At 32.9% G+C, this 21,757-nt stretch overlaps 1 protein-coding gene across 7 annotated transcripts; it reads left to right on the plus strand.

Annotated features, from left to right (window-relative positions):
- Positions 1 to 867: 867 nt before the first annotated feature.
- LOC137491231 (zinc finger protein) lies at positions 868 to 9,603 on the plus strand. Of its 7 annotated transcripts, none has more exons than XM_088649700.1 (4): positions 868 to 1,021; positions 2,027 to 2,211; positions 6,044 to 6,757; positions 6,841 to 9,601. In XM_088649700.1, the coding sequence occupies exons 2-4, from the start codon at positions 2,127 to 2,129 to the stop codon at positions 6,855 to 6,857; spliced, it is 816 nt and encodes a 271-aa protein (XP_088505826.1). In that variant the 5' UTR covers positions 868 to 1,021; positions 2,027 to 2,126; the 3' UTR covers positions 6,858 to 9,601. The 7 variants fall into 7 exon arrangements, with proteins under 7 accessions (XP_088505826.1, XP_087102076.1, XP_088505825.1 ...); XM_087245950.1 differs by having other exon boundaries at positions 2,061 to 2,211; XM_087245949.1 differs by lacking the exon at positions 868 to 1,021 and adding an exon at positions 1,428 to 1,481 and having other exon boundaries at positions 2,061 to 2,211.
- The last annotated feature ends 12,154 nt before the right edge of the window (positions 9,604 to 21,757 follow it).

Genomic DNA, 21,757 nt, shown 5'->3' on the forward strand with positions numbered 1-21,757 from the left:
TCTCTGTAAAAACTGGTTTGTAAAGCAACTGAACCTCTCATCCTCCACAGTAATGTGTCTCCCAGACCCAGACGTCGGCTCTGCATCAGTTAACCACCAGAGGCCGACAAAGCACTTCATAAGCACTTTATCTCTCGTTCCCATAAAAAGAATCCGGCAACAAATTTGGTTTAGAATAAGTTTTCGCATGCATAATAAATTAAACAAACGCGACATACATGTTTATTGCGTCGGTCGGTCCAGCTTTAAATAGCCTTCATTAATGCATTAAAACTGACCCAAATGCATACAATATATGATTTCAATTCATTATAATATAATTTTATTTTTAATAATGAAAACTTTTTTTCCCTCGGTGTAAACTGCTGTTTGCTTTTTTTAATTTATTTATTTTTTTTTATTGTGGCTTTTTCTAAAACATTTTTTTCCCAGTGCAAGTTAAAATCAAGTTCTGTATTTCGGCTGTTTAAGGTCTCCCTTTGCATTGAACTTTGAACTTTTTACATTCAGAGATGTTGTTTATGTTCACACAGCTAAATTACACATCAACTAAAGTTTAAAATGTGATATTGCAGTGGACCACCCATTTAACTATAAAATGCAGCAGCCAAAATAAAAAAGCTTCCATCAAAAGTCAACTTATTTTCCCAATACATCTTTATTTCTCTTTAAAGCTATGGTTCGTATAGCTGCTAAACTTCCCATCCTCCGCAGTAATGTGTTTTGAGTCTTCACTGTTGCCCACTGCTCATTTGCATCTTTATACCAGCATTATTGGGGGCCAATTGAGTATTAACCAATCACATGCCAGATCAAGTAGGTCAGCAGGGTTGTATCTATATATTCTGCGTTCTTAACAGAAACTTCATTGGCTTATTTAGCTATAAGAGAACAACTTTGGAGGACAAACTACGATTGTTGATTCCTACATTGAGATTATTACCAACAACAACATACAAAAAAAAAAAAAAAAACGACTGAGGCCATTTCTCATCCCACTTCTTCATTGAAGACTGGAAAGGTGAGTTGCACATTCTGAATTTACACTCAAATAATATCTGAATGCTAACATTGTAAAATGTAAAATCTAAACATGTGCATGCATTGTTCAACAGTGTATTAAGTTTTCAGTCATTTTTAAAAGCTTTTTTACAACTATTTAGTTATGTGTTTGTTTGTTTGGTTTGGTTATAAATATTGATTTTATCCTGACAAATGGACTGTAGCCCAAATAAGTTTCAACCTATTACGTATATAAATTTATATAAAAATTTGATGTTTCCCCATTCATTACAAATACAAAACAAAAAGCAGATAAATTATAAAGTGGAAAATGAGGGAGAAATGTATCGATAAGTCATGACTCATAATTAAGAGTGAGTAGGGGGAAAAAGCTAAACAAAAAAAGACTTTTATTGTGGCATGGTGGTGTGACGTCATAAGGCTGCGCCGCTCCCACACTGTGATTCAACTGGAGAAAGGTTTGTTTTAAAGCTTGTACACAGATGTAAACCAACTGATTAAAATTTCAGTGTGTTCATTTAATGTTAGATGTACCTGCTGTTGACAATATTATTTTAACCCTTTATACAAAGAACTACTATTTTACTCACTGTAAGGTCTATTGTTTGAATAAGATAGGATAAACTTTATTTGTCCCGAGAGGAAATTCTTGTCTTGTGCAAATAAGTGCTACAACGTTGCTGTAAGCAGACAATAAAATAAATCAAACAAACTAAACAATTAAGAACATACCTAAACAAAGATTGAATAAAGCAACAGTAAGTGTGTGATAAGTGTTTTAGTGAAGGTTTAATTTATTAAATAGCATATTGTCACTCTATTCCAAGTATACATCAATAAAATTAGAAAAATGGAGTTCTAGTTTACATCGGCTGATTTGTGGCTTTTGTTGCTTGCTCAGACTTACATAATTTCTGTTTGTTAATGACTCATATAAAGAAACTGTTGAAGCAAGTGTTGAAATTATCTTGTTTTTGTTCAGTGTTTTATTTATTTTAAACAGGACATTTTTTTATTGTTATGTTCATTTTAAACAGAATAAAGTGTCCAAACACAGAGGAAAAACTCCTGCTGAAGCGACTGATCTCCACACTGTTATAAAGATGGCGTTTATTAAAGAGGAGAGTGAAGATGTGAAGATTGAAGAAACATTCACAGTCAAACAGGAAGATTTGCAGGAACAAACAGGTTAATTTTTATTCTCAAAGACCAACTCAGTCATTTAATCCTCATTCAGATATATTTTAATAATAAGAATACTAAATTAAATCCATCTTGCAGCCCTGAGTGTGCTGCCTAGTTCTCCTAAATGCACATAAGCACTCATTGAAAGACAGGAATGAGTTTCTTTCGTCACTTGTTCTCGTGTCTTTTGTTATTATTTTATGTATTATTAGTCTCCCATTTTCTCTTCCTTCTTAAGGTTATTGCTTTTTCTTGTTCTTCTACTGTTTGTAAAGCTTCCTTGAACACTGGCGCTATATAAAATAAACAAAAACCATAAATTAAAAGCGTTTAACTGAGCTGACGATATTTGACCTTCAGTATTCTCACAGTGTTGCAGTGATAGTGTTAGCTTAGTACTTTCCACTTGCATATGTCCCATTAATCCCAATTCCCCTTTTTTAATTAACCTCATGGGATTAAACTTGTTTCTAGTAGTTGTTACTAGTTCTCACAGATAGTATCTGAATTAAAATTACATCATTATCATAATAACTAATTACCAGGGCTATTGTGTTTAAACAGGGTTTCCACGTAGTCTTAAAATGTCTTAAATTCCAAAATCAAATTTTTAGGCCTTAAAAGTCTTAAATTTACTAAAATTGTGTTGTAGGTCTTTAATCTTTTTTAAACAAGTGTTCATTTTCCTTTGTTTATATTGTGTTACCCAGTCTGGCCAAAACCTATACAATCACCAACAATCCATTTCAATAAAACTTGAAACTTTTTTTATTCAAAAAGGTCATTTTAAGTCTATTTATCATAATGGATTAAGTATTTTCCTTACAATATCATTTGTTTAAACATGCTCCATGTATTTACTGCTGAGGACATCGACCTGGACAGATTGTTGTGCATAGATTTAATTTGTTATAGTTTTTAAAACATTTGTAAATTTTTTTATTTTATTTTAAAGAAAGTTTATTTTGGAAAAAACGTGTGTGGATACAAGTAGAGCTTGCTTTTTTTACACATTTAAAATCTTTTACTAAGAAATATCCAAAATAATTATATAATTTTTTTTTTATTATAATATTTTTTTTGATAGGACAAATACAAAATCTGGGCCATTTGAAAAATTCTTTAGTCTTTTATGAGTCTAAAATTTCATTCATAATGGTCATAAAAGTCTTAAATTTAACTTGGTGAAACCTGCAGAGACCCTGGTTTAAGGTATGTCAGAAAACATGGATGCCCCAATTTTAAACACGCTGAATGAAATTGACACTAAAATAATTAATCATTATAAAACATTGTACAGCATTCTGAACTATATGATGTTGTGGGACGATGTGAGACAAAACAAACAAATAATAGTGGAACAATAACGTTTAGTAATACCAGTGGCGGATTTAGGCATGGGCAATGTGGACGATCGCCCAGGGTGGGATTTTCCTGGGGGCGGCAAAAAAAAAAGTCCCCTAGTGAAAGCATTTAGATACAATTACTTTATGCAAATGTATTCATTAAGAGTGGCAATCTCAAAATAAAGACATTAGGGGCCATTTACATTTGGCATTTTTTGCACGTGCGAGTTTGTTATTCTCAATGTGCAACTGAAACATCGCTTGTGAAAGCAAACTGATGCATGCGTACAGAAAACCAGCAACTCGCACATGCTCCTGTGTGAATCCCGGTTGTTTGCATGCACGCCGAAAAGTTAAGCGTCGTTCATGCGCCATGAAACCAAATTAACAGCCTTTTGTGCAGAAGTGTCAGCACACAGCGAGTTTTGCATAGTTTATGTAAAGTGTATGTAATTTAACGATAGTGTTACGTTCACTAAGCATGGCTATAAAGCAGAAAGGAGGGATAAAGAGTCAGGGAGGTAGGACAGGTCTAAAGGTCTAAGACAAAAGATAATTTGGTTACACTTTACAATAGCTACACACTACAAACCATTTATTATGCATTAGCAAATACTGAATTCATTATTTGTTTAGCATTATCTGTTTAGCATTAACTCTAAATTAATAAGCGTTATTAAACAGTTTATAACTGCAGCTACACATGCTGTATTCCTGACTTACAACGACATTTATAATGTGCTTAATAATTGTACTTTCATACTTTGTTAAGGATTAATTTCCTATTACTAAATTAAGTATGGGGAGTGAAGCGCAATGTTCATGATAAGTGGGGGCAGAGCGGGCCAGAATCACGGTGGCAGCAGGTCAGATGACTGTCAGACCAAGGGGAAATGTCCCTATGTCTCCCTATGGCCAGTTCGCCCTTGAGTTTTACTGTTTTTTTATTGTTTATTATTCCTGGTCATTTCTCCAATAATTGTAAGTTCTAAAACAATAGCATATAAGATCAGGTCACTGCTATGATATGATTGACAATTTATGTATGTCACTGTTTGTCATTGTGCTCTGTTTATTCTGAGAGCTGAGGCTGAGTATTCGAGAGCTTTTAACTCTTGAAATTATTAACTCCGCGTCATTCTAACACTGAAGAAACAGAATCCTGTGTTATCTGTAATCTCCTTTCACACTGTTCATGCTATACCTGATGTTCATTAACAGACGTTTCACAATCACAAACCCCGGGTTAACATTTTTATTTGTATATTTATGTTTTCAATGTCCCTGACTGGATGAACTGCAGGTCACCTTTTTAGATGGCATTTCTGCATCTTGTCGGGTTAACAATATCTGCAAATTAGGAGAAATACTAGCCTTTTGGAAAGAAGCTATTATTATACCAATACCTAAACCAGGAAAAGATCATTCAACTAATTATCGTCCAACAGCACTTACCAGTTGCCTTTGCAAAACAATCGAATGAATGATTAATGATCGATTGGTGTGGATTTAAAAAAAAAACAGAAGATTAATTAATATCAGTGTGCGTTTAGAAGAGGGAAAAGTACTCTTGACCATCTTATACAATTAGAATCTTTTGTACGAGATGATTTTATTAAAAAAGAACACATATAAGCAGTTTTTTTTTTTTTTTTTTATCTGGAAAAGGCCTTTGACACTACCAGGAGGTATGGTATTTTAAAAGATTTTCACGAGATGGGTGTTTGAGGAAATTTGCCTAATTTTATTGCAATTTTTTTTTATTCAATAGAGTTTTTCGTGTGCGTATGAAAACTATATTATCTGAATATATGAACATATATAGCATATATGAGAATCAGAAGTGCCCCAAGAAAGTATACTATCAGTAACACCATTTAGTATTAAAATTAATAATATTGTAAATGTAAATGGGTATAATATATTTCGTAGTCTATATGTAGATGATTTATGTATTTGTTATAAAGGGTAAAATATGTATACAATCAAGAGACAAATTTAAATATGTATAAATAAAATATATGACTGGTCAGTTTTAAATGGTTTTCATTTTTCTAAGTCAAAAACTGTATGCATGCATTTTTGTTTTTTAAGATCTATGCATTTAGATCAGGAGCTTTTTTAGATAGAGAAACTATACAAGTTGTGAAAAAGGTAAAGTTCCTAGGAATGAGTTTTGACAATAAGCAGTGTTTTATTCCTCATATTAAAGTATTATGAAAAAGATGTTTTAAAACAATCAATGTATGAACTTAATCTTAAAAAGGTAAAATAAATAAATAAATTAGGACCTCTGTAATGAAATCCAAGTCTTTGTATAAATGTGTACACGTTAATGGACCAAACACAATATGATCTGATTTATTTTACATTTAATTTGCACCAAAATTACAGTGTGTGTAGCCAATGTTTCCTGTGTCTTCTCACTTTTCAGCTTTTGATGAGAGTTTTTAAGACTTAATGAAAACTGTTGTATTTATTTATTTCAGACTTAATTGAAGTGAATGAGGGGAGTAAAGAGGAGGAACATCGTGTCAAAATTGAGGAAAAAAACTATTTACAGACTGATGGTATTTTGAAAAGGAGAGACAAGAACCATTTCATCTGCACTCAGTGTGTAAAGAGTTTTGGAAGAAAAGACGATCTTAAGTTTCACATGATGATCCACGCTGGAGAGAAACCGTTTACATGCACTCAGTGTGGGAAGAGTTTCAACCAATCATCATCCCTTAAGATTCACATGAGGATCCACACTGGAGAGAAACCATTCACATGCACTCAGTGTGGGAAGAGTTTCAGCCAATCATCATCCCTTAATCTACACATGAGGATCCACACTGGAGAGAAACCATTCACATGCACTCAGTGTGGGAAGAGTTTCAGCCAATCATCATCCCTTAATCTACACGTGAGGATCCACACTGGAGAGAAACCATTCACATGTCCTCAGTGTGGTAAGAGTTTCAGCCATTCATCACATCTTAACTGTCACATGAAAATACACACTGGAGAGAAACCATTCACATGCCCTCACTGTGGGAAGAGTTTCAGCCAATCATCACACCTTAACTGTCACATGAAAATACACACTGGAGAGAAACCATTCACTTGCCCTCAGTGTGGGAAGAGTTTCAGCCAATCATCAAACCTTAACTGTCACATGACAATCCACACTGGAGAGAAACCATTCACATGCACTCAGTGTGGGAAGAGTTTTACCTGCTCATCACACCTTCATCAACACATGAGGATCCACACTGGAGAGAAACCATTCACATGCACTCAGTGTGGGAAGTGTTTTAACTGTTCATCACACCTTAATCAACACATTAGGATCCACAGTGGAGAGAAACCATTCACATGCACTCAGTGTGGGAAGAGTTTCAGCCAATCATCACACCTTAATCAACACATCATGAGCCACACTGGAGAGAAACCATTCATGTCTAATCATCTTGTTTAATCCCGCCCCTTTTCGCAGTGGCGTACAACAGAATTTCGCATGCTCAATAGTGATGGGAAGTTCGGATCATTTTATTTACTGATCGAGATGAACAAATCTTTTTTCGAGTCATTTCGTTCATTTGGTTCAATTTGCCAAAATATTATTAAAATGTTACGAATTGCTTCCAAACACATCTACAACTAGCCCAGAAGGTTGATCACACGACAAATAAGTCATAAATAGAATACTATAAGAATGAGAAAATAATAATTCAATGTTTACCTGCTCTTTTGTCTATAGGCATTGTTGTCTGTTTGCTCAGCTCACCTCTTCATGTATTCAAATGTCAGTGGTGCGTTCACGTTACAATGACAGTCACATATAATTTTAACCAATGTACCCAGTCTGAGCCGATTGGAGCCATGATAATTAGTTCACCTTTCGAGTCTTCTGGTTGTTGAGTCGTTCGTTCATCACGTGACAGAATAACTCAAACCCGAGGACTCGAGAGGTGAACAGATCAATTCTTTTTCTGGCTCTAAATGCATATGATTGGCATATAAATGCATATGTTTGGCTGTAGTCTTTCATGTGGTGAACGAACGACTCGATAGAGGACTCGAAAAATTAACTGATCTTGTCTCACACTATTCAATTCAATTCAGCTTTATTTGTATAGCGCTTTTACAATGTAGATCATGTCAAAGCAGCTTCACATCGTGCACATGAGCGAATTAATGAATCTTTTAGTTAATCCGAGTCATTCATTCATTTTGTCACATAACATGAAAGAAAGCATAAGAAATGAATTATTTAATAAATCAAATAGTCTTTGTGAATAGTTTTCTAACATGATGCTGCCAGCATTAGACACTTAAACACTGTTTAATTGTTGTTTATTGTTTTATTATTATTATTATTTTACCAGAAAAGCTTTCATAACAAATCAGATTACTTTATAAATCACAACAATAAAATAAGCAAAAGAAAAACAAAATAGTGTACATCAAGCTAGGCTTTATAATAAATAAAAACAAGTAAGCTTTAAATTAAATAACGTGTTTGTGCCATAAAATCTTTATATGAAATATGGCAACTCTTCCCAGTAGATGTTTTTATGAAACAGCAATTTAAGTGAAAGATAATACATATAAAAATACAAAAGCCACAGGGCCTAATGAGCTTAACAACTTGACTTGAGAATAGAACAGTCCATTTTAAAAAAAATTAAAATTAAATAAGCTTTAAAACAACATTGTGTGGCTTTACTTGTTGGACTTGGCTTAAGGTTTGTTAGCATTTAAAAACACAAGCTCTGAACCTTTAATAGGCTGAGTCTGTTTCTTCTTTTGTCATTAGTTGTTGTCGCAGGATAAAAGCTGCTAAATGAGTAAATGCAAATGCAATCTTTCTTTATACAAATATTAGACCAATACATAAAGTCTGCATAGAAAAACATTATCAAACAAAAATGGGGTATAAAAGAACAAATTACAAATCACTTGTAATTGTAGAATTTAATTAATTTATTGCCTAGCTTAGTGTTTGTTTTCTGATAGCAAGCCAGCAAATAGACAAATCAATATATATATATATATTTAAAATATATATACTAGATATAAACCACATATCCAGTAGAAAAAAAGTAACAATAACTTAGTGACAATAGGACAGAACTTTTTTTTATTTCTTAGAAAATGCTTTTTAGGTACACATTGTTTGATGATTTTATGAAAAGTTTAAAATATGATCATATGATGCAACAAAAATTCAGTTTTACATAAATATTATTGACTGAGGTTCTCGTTGCAGTGTACAGGGGAACTACAGTTTAAGATTAGATATGCACATAATAATGTAAGGATGGCTATATCTCTTCATAATATTAAAATCTGCAAACTGTTATGGAACTCCACACGAGACAAGACCATGAGAATGTTCAGGCACTAAAACAATAAACTTTCTAATTTGAGAAGAAGATCAGCTAGAAAACCAGTTGTTCAGGTTGTCTCGATCATGCATCCTGAGCCCCCCTCTTTGCCCTGGACTTTACCTTCTCCACCAGAGCAGCTCACTCACATTCCACACAGAATGTTTAAGTTCTTAATATGGTGTATCTTGTGGCTTTATATTCATGTTTGGTGTGTTTTTAAATGTCTCTGTGTGATTGGTAAAGTAATTTCACTGTAATATTTTACAATCTCCTTTATATCAGTTAATTTGGGTTTTGACTTTGAAAAGATCTTTGCCAGATGCTTCACTCCAGGCAAAATGGTCTTCGCATCAACTCATGGCCAGGCAAGAGTCTTGGTGAAGCTTTGTCTTGAATTTATAATGATTTGAGTATTTAGGCAAAGGGTGCAGAATTGTCCGTGGGATCCTGTAAACAGGATACTCCATTGCAGGTTGTGAGTCTCTGAGCTCTGCATCAGGATTTATATGCTGCAATGTATTTCTTCATGGTCAGGTATTCCTCTTTAACTCTTAAATGTATCTTTGAGTAATTGATGTTGTACAATCTTGATTGGCTTATTTTGTTTAATTATGTGAACTGCAATGGAAAATCTTTTTTCTGACAATTAAATGTAAAATTCTTGTTTAACTTTAATATCTCCTGAAATTATTTAAATCGAGTAGATTGTTAAGGCTGATGTTTCCGCAGCCTACAACCAGGATTAGTCATACAATCAGACTCAATGGATAAAGCATAGGCACAGCATTAGAGACTTGTTGATTTCTGACAATCACTGATGATATAATCTAGGGGTATGATATAATCTAGGGCAGTGGTTCTCAAACTGTGGTACGCGTACCACTAGTGGTACGCGGGCTTCCTCCTAGTGGTACGCGGAGGAATCGCCAAATAATTAAATAAACAATTAACATTTTTAATCCTTTGATGTGAACTATATTATCGATGTGATCAGCTTTGGCATTTTTGTGAAGCGTACGATCACAGCGCTGTGCTTAGAATGTTTATTTTAGTGCAATTTGTCATAAGCTGCTGAAAATCAGTTTCCGAATTGATTCTGAAGCGTGATTTGACTGACATGAAAACTGGCCAATCACAGTCGACCTTTTTTTTGTGTGTTTTTGCGTGAAACGTAAGGGCGGGACAAAGGCTTTCTGAGTCGCAGAGACAGAAAAAAACAACTTAAAAACAAATGTTTTGTTGGAATAATACTTCTCGGATGTTTTCACTATCGAGATGTCTTGCAGAGTGATTAAACCGCGGACATATTTCCTGCCTATTTGATGATCTACATACACGTTTCGCTCTCCAACAGCGAGTCGACTCGCCACTGACCTGTCACTCCTCTATACTGTCTGAATGGCGGCGCGGGAATAGAGGTATTGCGCAATTACTCATTTCTGGAAATGTGGCGAGTGCTCTATTTTAACACGAGAGAGCTCATTCATGTACGCAAATCACTAAAACAGATAACGTATGCGAGCTCTTAAATAAGCTTTTTTCAAATGAACTGCAAGTCCTGTCATGATCGCCTGTGTGCTCAGATTGAACACAATCGCGATCTGTTCACTATTAAAGTAGACATTATTTGTCTTTGTTACTTGACTAAATTTAGTCAAAAGTATTCAAAGTTATCAAGTATTTAGAATTAGATTGATGCATGATCGATGACAATGCTAATGGTCTTCTTATTTGGCTGTATTGTAAAGTGAAACTTACTTTTAGCAAAGGTGGAACTTTTTTTATTTCTTTACGACAAAATAATTATGCTGGAAATGTTTCTGGATGAGGTATTTGTGTGATTTATACATTTAGCTGTATTCTGATCTGTCTTAAAGCATTACAGGTCAAAGCAATCCCTTGTTGCTAATTGTTTATTTAAAAATAACAATAAGGCTCTTAAAGCACTGCTTTGATAAATGTATTGTTGTCATATTTCAAATACCTCAAGTAAAATAAAGTCATTTGTTTTATTTTTTACTGAAAGTGTACTTGTGTTTTTTGTAAAGTTTGTATTTAAGTTTAAGATCAAGTGTAAAATAACATCTACATGTGATGTACAGCTATTTAAGAAACAAATTTGCCATATTGTAAAGAAAAATAGTGTAAAATATGTAAATAAAAGGCTAAATTTAAATCTTTTCATCATATACTAAATAAACCTTTCAAAGGTTGAAAATATTGTTTTAAAAATGGGCAAAAAGTGTCTCTATGGCCTTAAAGATTATTTGTTAGTTTTACCAGTGCTATTGAAAAATATTAATTGTCATGAAAGGAAAAATTGACTATACTTTCTTTGTTTGTGCAAATTCCTTTACATATAGCTTTGGGATTTAAGCAATTAAACCATTCAATCAGGTTTACACTTAAAAGTGATTTCATAATGAAAATCTGATTTTGTTTTTTTTCAAAAGTAACCAACTAGTACTTATTAAAAGAGTACTTTGTACTTTTACCTAATATTAGTTGTATTTACTAAAATGTGTGTTATTTTAGCAGTGTAATAGTATTTTTACTTGAGTACAAAAATATTTCATAAGCATTTAGTGCAGGTTTATTATATTATTAATATATGATTAATAATAATAATAATAATAATAATAATAATAATTGTTTTTATTTGTATCAATTCCTATGCAATATTTTATGGGTTGCTGAGAATACATTTCAATACATCTTCAATACATACATCTTCAATACATAGCATGTCAGTCTTAAAAGTAAAAAAATAGCTGCTGGAAAAAGTGCTTAAAATTTCTTGATTTTCATTAGGCTGTGCCTGTATGAACCCTGTCATATGAACATTTAACATATATTTAAGATTTGTCTGAAAGTGTATGAATATGCCATATAGCCTATATTTATGAGGTCCAAGCAACATTTCCAGCTTTTGATGAATAGGCTCCTATGAATACTTTAGATTTAAATACAGCAGTTTTCCTTTTACTTTATATATATATATATATATATATATATATATATATATATATATATATATATATATATATTTTTTTTTTTTTACCTGCAAACAGTTAATGTTCAGACTATTTAAAATGTTTAAAGTGACTGACAATTATACATATTCTTAATAATAGGAATTAATCTGCCTCGTTTTCAAACTCTGCACAGCTGTAGCTGCTTAATTAGGCCTACGGCGCAATTTTTTTAATACTGGTCATTATGGTGGTACTTGGAGAGACAATTTTTTTCTAAGGTGGTACTTGGTGAAAAAAGTTTGAGAACCACTGATCTAGGGGCTAAATCAAACTTTCTATAAGTATGAGCAAGCATGGGGCGGCCTATTGTTAATTAAAGGAAATTAGCTTATCTGCTAAGAATCGGAACTGGAGAAGATGTGTCCGTGAGCAGATGAAACTGGCCAGCATACTGACTCTAAGTGACTTTGAGTAAACGATGAACCATTAATTGGGAACAAGGATTTATTAGGTTAATCAATCTAAATTAGACCTAATCACGACCTATAAGGTAATCAGCTTGAATTAGATGAATCTAAATCTAAAATTATTATAAATTGGAGTCAGATTAAAATTCAGAGCTAGAAACAAATTAAAATAAATTATAACAAACAAAAATATTTATTTTCACATGTGCTAAAAGGTTTACACGCATTCACCCATGCTGTTAGTTCAGTCATGGGACTAATAGATGGACCCTCACATGTGTGTGTATTTATATACACTGTTAGACCTTACCGGGCTTTTTTACAGTAAAATATTGGCAACACTGTTGCCAGCTACTCACTGTAAAAGTTTGGTTATAGTAAATAACTGGCAACAGTGTTGCCAGTTAATTACTGTAACTGAACCATTTCAGTGAGTAGCTGGCAACAGTGTTGCCAGTTAATTACTGTAATAGAGCAGTAGTGGTAACTAACTGGAAACTGTGTACAGTTAATTAATGTACTGTAGTGTTACATCTCACAGCATTATATTGCATACAAATTAATAGGATGTCATATATAGTTATTGTAGTGTTACTAAAATTAATCAGTATTCTTAACTGTTATTAAAAATAGAAGGCATAATAAATTTTTAAGACAAATGTATTTTATAGTTTTAGCAGCAAACAAATATACAATATAAAATGTCAAACAAAATTAAGAATTCAGCAGATATGAATATTGTCTTACATATTACTGAGAGCCACAAGTCTGCACAGTAAGGCTGTGGTCACACTAACGTTTGAGCATGCAAAATTCTGTCATATGGCACTGCGAAAAGGAGTGGGATTAAACAAAATGATTAGAGCTTGAAAAAGCGAGCGACTGGTCCATAGTTTAAATTTCTGTCCAGAGAGGTCATGTTTTGATTTTTGATTGGTCTCAAGCAGTCACATGATGTGATTTCGCAGGTCAGAGATCTCCAAGCTTGAACTTTCCAATGCTGCGAATTATGAAATTTGTCGCATGAGCTATCATTCCAGGTCTGCAGTATTCACATGCGTATGAATGGAAGTCTATAGGGAGAAAAGTGCAGTGTGACTGGGACTTTAAGCTGTAACTCTAATTAAACACACCTGATCAAACTAATTAAGGCTTGTTAGAAATCTACAGGTAATGTTGAAGCAGGGGTGGGTACCAAACTGCAGTTCTTCAGGAATTTGGAGTTTGACCCCCATGGTATATTCAGTAGCATACTTTTATAGCAACTGCCAACATTTATCACAATCACATATCCAATAAAAAAGTGTTTGTCAAACACTGGCACATACTGTGTCAATTCTCAATAAAAAGTCTAAAATAATTATATAAAAAAAAATTTAAAAAAGTCGGCAACACCGAAAAACCAAAGGATTCAATCTTTTATTGCTATAATTATTATTTACTTTAAAAATCTCATGACAACAAACTTGTCTATTGTCTCTAATATAAATTCATAGGTGGAAACACTGCTCTGAAAAATACTTAGCAACAAACTAACAATCTGGTGTGTGTTAATCAATCAGTGTGTATTAATGTCTAAATCATTATTTTCTGTCTTTAAAATGCACATCTCTATAAATAGAAACATAAAGCATCAGAGTAGATGGGACAGTGATGGGTAATTTGTCATTTATTGTCAGTTACTATCTGTAATGGGTACAAAAACTGTAATTTATTCTTTGCACTACTCAATTTCATACAAAGTCTACTCCTTTTACAGTAAAATACTGTTTCCTTTCATCACAGCAAGACACTGGCGATTTTACAGGTATTTACTGCATAATCTACCGAGTAACAGTGCAGTTATACTATTTAAACACAACTGATCAAACTAAATCTAAAGGTAGTGTGTTGAAGCAGGGCTGGAACTAAATTCTGCTGGGCTGCGGCCCTCCAGGAGTTTACAGCCCTGGTACATAGCATATTTTCAAAGCAAGTGCCTACATTTATCACAATCATGCACATATTGTTGAATAAAAACAATAAAAATATACAAACTTCATCCAAAGCAAAAATATAAATAAATAAATAATCTGATCCTCATGTTTTTCCAAACCTGTAGTAATAATAATAATAATAATAAACAAATAACCTGATTAATACATTTAGGAAAGTCTTTATACTATACTGTTAATGCCATTTTTACCTACTTCATTTGAAGTTTTCCAAACAAATTGTGACAAACAAAGAAATGTATGTACGTGCTGTTTAAGATATTTTTAATTTTATTTTACTAGGCAAATTAGATTAATTATAGAAAAGTAAACAAAGTTATAAAAATGGTTGTGATAATTTGGTTGCTCTGTGTGAATATTTTTGCCTTTAAATGCATCTCGTCGATATCTTTACCTTTTAATTAGCTCTGTGACATTGACATTGGTTGACTCCTGATACTCAATGTTAAAAACATAAAAGGAACCAAAGGAAACACAAAGATGGCTGCAGAGAAATTTAGCTTATCATCAATGCATTGTCTCACTTTCTTGCACGTTGCAGCTGGCTGTTGGTATGACAGGACACTTCCAATTTGAATTTTTCCGAAGGCAGAATCCACCCGAAAATCCTAACTCGACATCCCAATTGTGGTGACCAAAGGGGCTGTAGAACTGGCAAAGTCTTTTTAAATTTCTGCCACTTGAAGGACTGAAAGATCAGACAGCTCACTGGTGACACCTTTATAAAGTGTACTTAATCAAGATTTAATTACTTAGTTCTAAATTTGTTGTCCTATTCACATTTTATGTAAAACCATATTCATCTTCTTGAGTTTGAGTTTAAAGTATTTTTTAAAGCTGTTGTATTTTAAATCATTGGTTTGACAAACATACATGTAAAATAGAATTGAAAATAGAATTTACAAGTGTCCCACCTTAATCCTTCAGCAAGTTTCCTCTCTTCGGGCCTCGCAGACAAAATCACCATATTATTGACTGGACCTGGCTCGACTCCCTAGGGATACACAAGGGGCTCGTTAATAAAAACAATAATAATAAAAAAATAATATGAGTATTAAACGCCAATACTGATGTTCTAATATTATTATTATTATTCTTATTATAGGACAATTAAGCCATTTCTGACCACTGTCCTGATTAATTACTGCTCGAGAAAAAAAAAATATATATATTTTATTATTTAATAATGAAATTGTTAATTATTAAACTCTTACTTGTTTGTGCATTTCTCTAGCTCTTCTTGAAGCTCTTGATTTTGTGTCTTCATTGATCTATATTTTCTTGAAGAAGAAGAGTTACTACTTCATCTTCGCTGTCAGAAAATCTGTGATCTCTGTCATCTGTGGGTTTTTTTTTGGGGGGAGGACCCATTTCAAAAAGTGGGGCCTCTCCCTCTCTGTCTTCTAGAATTTTTAGAAGGGTTTTTAAAACCTTAATGTTTTCTACAAATCATTGATAGAAATGTAATTAATGAACTGTACAGAATTCTAAAAAATCACCAGCTTTCTTTTTTTTAAATAAATGCTTTATTGTCAAATATACAAAGGTAGAGGGAAACCTCATGGGAAAAAGACATACAAGTTTGGAACCATGCTAAGCAAGATTAGACATTAGAAGACTTTTTTAATACTTGATAATTGTATAATATATTCTAATCAATGCTTTTAACAAAAGTTTGAATTCTTTAAATTGCTAGCAATTCATGATAATGGATCAATGACTTATATGGTCAAACATATGAAAGATCATAGTTCACGATGGATGGTTTTGCTTTAATATTTATATATCCTGTATTTTAATATATTTAAAGTTTTAACAAATAAATCGAGCTGAATTCAAAATGTATGAGTGTTAATACTTTAAAGGTAATTAATGTCGTAAAACGATTTAAAATATTTTTAAAAAATTATTCGTACAATGAGAATTAAAACTCTGTATACTAACTGAAGAGCGTGCACGCAAAGTGTTCGAATAAACCGATTAGTGACGTGACTTTTACTAAAATGACTCCATAATCTGATTCATTGTCAGATAGATAACAAACTGGAGTGATTTGAGTGATTAATATGAACTGCCAGTGATTCATTTGACAAGCAGAAGTTTCAGTAAGAAGACGAAGACCACAGCAATCTATGAGGTACACTGTTAAAAATTGTCCCGTTAAAAAACAGTAAAATACTGGCAGCTGCAGTTGCCAGCAATGTACTGTTATTTTACAGTATGTTGCTGTAAAAATACATGGACTACATTGATTTACACAATACTCAAGTGAACTCATTTTGCTCACTGAAAGCAACTGCCTCAACTTGGTCAACTGCTGAATGAGTTTATGAAGTAATGTTCTATATATGCTTAAAAGCATACTTGTAATGATAACTTATTTTAGTTAATTAGAAAAGTTCGGTTTAACTCTAATGTCTTATATTTCACAACAACACACATACATGTAAATCTGGAATCACCAGAGAGATTCTGACTGCATCAGCAACTAAACAGGCGCTATCTTTAAATAGAGAAACATGCAGAATAACATCAGCAGTTCATTGTTCATCTTTAACTCATACACTGGCTCTACTCTCCTCCACAACGGTGACAGACAGAAGAAATTAGCTTCAGGTTTTACAGAAATATACTGTTTTTTCCTTGATTTAACAGTAATCTACTGGCAGCTGTGGTTGCCAGCAATCTACTGTTTTTTTACAGTCTACTTCCGTAGTGTAAATTAACAGTATATTACTGTTAAAATACATTTTTACACTGTGTTTTTACCTCTCACACCTTTAACCCTTTAAACCCCAGAGCATATACTTCAGTTTTAATTGAAGTGTCCACACTACTGAGTGTTCAAGAAACATGTAGCAAAGCTGAAGTAAATTCATTAATTAACTGACTAATTAAATGATAATTGAGGATTAACAATGAACAAATGAAGAAATACTGAAGGGAAAAAACAAGAACAGAACATACAAAACTTTAGTCACAGCTTTATAATGAAATAACCTGAAGAACAACAAATGATTAAATCATTTAAATGATCAGCGGATGATTAAACAACTCTCATCATCACCATCATCACCAGCTACACTTATTACTTAATACATGTATTTTTGTATAACATCTACTAAAGTTCTTCTTGAGAAAAAGTTAAAGTTTTACGTCACCATCATGGAGAACAGAGTTTGCTTTAGTTGGGCTCTTAGCCCTGTCATTTTTAACATTTATATATCTTGGCTGCTGCAATTGTTAAGAACTTTGTTTAAAAAAGCTCCTTTATTGTGGCAAGCCAGCCAAAAACCTTAATAAGATCTGGTGATGTTCATGTTGCTATTAAATGGCAGAGTCTGTTCTCATTTAGTATAATAAAATTTACAGCTCCTATTCAATGTTAATTCTATTGTTTTACATTATATGCCTATATATGGCAATGATTTCTGGAAGTTTTTAAGAATATCTTGGACAATAACTGCTCTATGGTGTAAATCGCACTCAGAGAGACATCAATAATCAGCATATGAACCTCAATAATGGTGACAACTAACAAAATTAAAAGTTTAACTCACAAACAGGCAACTAAAAGTCTAAACATAAACAACAGCAGAATCAAACACAAATAAAGAAAACTGTTAGACCATTATACAACATTTATTTATACCGCAATGCATGCTGGGATATTTGTACAGTGCCACTCCCAGCATGCATTGCAGCATGAAACATTTGAGATGTTACCATTGTTGAGATACAAGGTCAGATTCATGAGGTCTGAGTGTGTATTTGTCATACCTGAACTGTTTTTGTATGTTATTTCTTAACTGTTAAGTAATTACGGAGGTATCTTTTCTGTTTCCAATTCTCATTAATTAAGTTAATACCTGCAACTAAGCATAAACTCTATTGTATGAGGCCCTTCTTCCAGATTTATACCAAGAACTAATTTCAGATAAACAGATTTCTTTATTTATTGACTTCCCATCTTTATTGCTATAGTACGCACGTTTTGTAAACTCTGTATTACAGCAGTTGGAAAGTCTTCTTATATGAGTTCAAGGGTGAAGAGCCCAACTAAATCAGCCCCTCACTCCATTACGGTGACACAAAAAACACCTTAATTTCTGTTGGATCTCAATGAGAATAGTATGGAAGTCAAATCAGTCAGTAATAAGTGTGTCTGCTGTTGTTTGTGGAGTTGTTTATTGATCCTCTGCTGAGACTGAAGCTGTTTTATTTTATTTGATTTTATTTAATGTTGTAACTCAAGTCACTGTTTGTATTTCTTGTTTATTTTCTTCAGTAATTGTAATTATTAACAGCAGGTGTTCATCAGTGTCTGAATTCACTCATTAGTGTTCATTAAAACTGTCAGGTGAACTATATTAGTTAACTAGTGTATGAAATAGTGAACAAGGACACAAAGCGTGATTTCAAACACAGACTTCAAAACATCGAATCTGAACTCTGTTAGCTCACAGTTTTCTGCAGTTGGTTACTTTCTCGAAAACAAAAATGTTACCCAGAAAGCACTGTTTTTAACAGAATATTAATGTTTTAGTGAAAAAACATTAATTTACCGTAGAATCTGACCGTTTTTTAACAGCAATTTTTTACAGTGTAACATTCAGAGGTTTAGAATAAGATTTTTATAAATACGTTACGTTTTTCTCTTTCAGAGCTCCTTTTTCTTTTTCAGTTCCTTTCTCGTCCTATTCTTCATCCTGGTTGAGGATTTTTGCTGTCCTTATCCGCTTGGACGGGTTAGCTAATTCCTCCTCCATCTCTTCAGGGGTTTCTGGAAGGTAAGTTAAGTAAGTTAACAATATAATGTTAACAGGTATAAATTGGTAGGTTCTGGATATATTATGTTAGCAATGTGCTAGTTATTACTAATATGATCTCGACTTTAAAAATAAAATAAGCATTTGTTTTGATGTTACAAAGCAATTTACTGATTTAACGTTAAAACAGAGCAGTAATTAGAGCACTTTAACAATAAAATAACTTAAGAAAAGTACTTTACCTTCAGAAGACGGTTGGTGACAGTTGACTGACAAGCATTCGAATCGGCAACGTGAAGCGATTCAGTTCTCAATGATTCAAATCTTTTTTCTGAATGATTAATTTTACCATTTATAATGCAAACCACACTGTTATGCCACTAGGTGGCAAAAACAAGCGTCTTTTTAAGTGTGATAAACTATCTGTATGAACCTGTAAAGCTGATTTATTAAAACACAACTATTCCACAAACAATGAATTTATTTTCTTATAGAAAAAAGTCTATAAAGAATGTTTGTTTTAATGTGTCTACTCAAGTGCATTTTGCCAAATAATACACCCACACACATATATTAGTCATTATTAACTTAAAATATTGTAATTATTATACTTGTATAACATAGACCAATACAATATTGGCAGCAGTGTCTGATTTTGCTTTTATATCTTATTTTTTTAAATGTTTATTAAATGTTTATAATAATTTACTAATTAAATTTACTCTAACATTGCAGAAAACACATTATGTTTACCCATCACACTAAGACTAATCCCAACCCACTTCTTTTTAAAGGATAAAAATGAACTATAGAGTTTAAGAGGCACCAGTTCCAGCTGTGTCAATGGACACATAATAAAATAGGTTGCTCAGGTCAAAAAGACAGAGAATCAGGGATAACAGCAACAAACATTTTAAAAGAAAGAGGGAGACATTCTGTTGAACTCATAACATGAGTTACATAAACATCGTTTAACATGTGTCTACCTCAGCTCTTGCAGGTTTTTTTTTTTTTTGCATCCAACCAAAAAGATGAGAGATTGACATTTTTAATAAATGAAAAAAAAAAACCTATAGAAATGAAATGTAAAAGTGTACAGCTTGTTTGTTTGCATAACTTGAATGGTTTAATGTAATGGTTGATTTTTATAATTGCCTATAATCTATTCGTATACTTTAATTTATTTATGCATTTATTTTCTTATTTTTTGCTTGTTTGTTGTATTGCTTATCTGTTAGAACTCATATTGTATTGCTATCAACAACAAGTGACAGAATTTCTTTCTGTCATTCCAATCACAACAAATAACTAATGCAAGTCCTGCAGGAATTATAAAATTCTGCAGGATTTGTCACTTGCTTGGAACCATTGTAAAGCCTGTAAGAAATTCCTGCACATATCGTCAATGTGTCCTACAGGACTTTATAATTCCTGCAGGACAGCCGCTTTCCTGTAGGGAAAAAAATATCATTCAGGATTCCTGTAAAAAGTACTGCATGATTCTAAAACCTGTAGGAATTGTCTGCACATATTGTCAATTTGTCCTGCAGGATTTTATAATTCCTACCAGATACCAGCAGGTTCCTGCAGAAAAACAAAGAAAAAAAAATTCTGCAGGATTCCTGTAGGCTATTTTTTTAAGGGCCTGCACTTTTTACAAATAATCTGCAAGCAGAAAAACAGGAAACAAACCTCAAATTGTGTCAACCCTCACTGTAAAAACTAATCTATAGAATTTACCCAATAAATCTGAGGTAACAATTTTCACAGACTTTGGTTGGGTAGATTTAATCCCATATTTTGAGTATTAACTACCTGAAGTAAAAAGTTATTAAATACGTATATTAATTGGGTAAAAAATACCTCACATTTAAATTTAACAGCTACTTATTCGGTAAAAAATATCTTTTTAAATCATAGTTTATTCATATAATTTACTTAATAACAATTACTGTTTCAGAGAAGGTAAAATGTACCTCTAAAATAAAGACATTCAAATGGGTTATCAACTCAATGTTTTATTAAATAAATAAATAATCCTAAAACACACTCAAAATATAGTGCAGCACAACAGCTTTACACAACATTTCAAGTAATGAAGCTGTTTTATAACTCACTGATCTATTAAATGTTTCAATAATGTTGGATAATAAAACATATACCTGTTTTAGGAAATCGAGATCAGAGCAGAAAAGAGAAAGGAGTACAGAAGGGAGCAAACATTTTTTTAAATGATAGGAAGTGAGACAGTGGAGCAGTATGTAGTGCTGTTGCCTCATAGCAAGAAGGTCGCTGGTTCGAACCTCGGCTCAGTTGGCGTTTCTGTGTGGAGTTTGCATGTTCTCCCTGCCTTTGCGTGGGTTTCCTGTGCTCCGGTTTCTTCCACAGTCCAAAGACATGTGGTAAAGGTGAATTGGGTGAGCCAAATTGTCCGTAGTGTATGAGTGTGTGTGTGAATGTGTGTGTGGATGTTTCCCGGAGATGGGTTGTGGCTGCAAGGGCATCTGCTGCGTAAAAACTTGCTGGATAAGTTGGCTGTTCATTCCGCTGTGGCGACCCCGGATTAATAAAGGGAATAAGCCGACAAGAAAATGAATGAATGAATTATCGATGCTGTAAA

The sequence above is a fragment of the Danio rerio genome, chromosome 4 (assembly GCF_052040795.2).
Source record: "Danio rerio strain M-AB ecotype USA chromosome 4, GRCz13ab, whole genome shotgun sequence".
In the NCBI taxonomy this organism is placed as follows: Eukaryota; Metazoa; Chordata; class Actinopteri; order Cypriniformes; family Danionidae; genus Danio; species Danio rerio.

Bases quoted from the DNA above. Each gene is read 5' to 3' on its own strand.
- LOC137491231 (XM_088649699.1), top strand. From the start codon at position 2,127: ATGGCGTTTATTAAAGAGGAGAGTGAAGATGTGAAGATTGAAGAAACA. The intron at 2,212-6,043 runs GTTAATTTTTAT...TATTTATTTCAG, and splicing joins AGATTTGCAGGAACAAACAG to ACTTAATTGAAGTGAATGAG.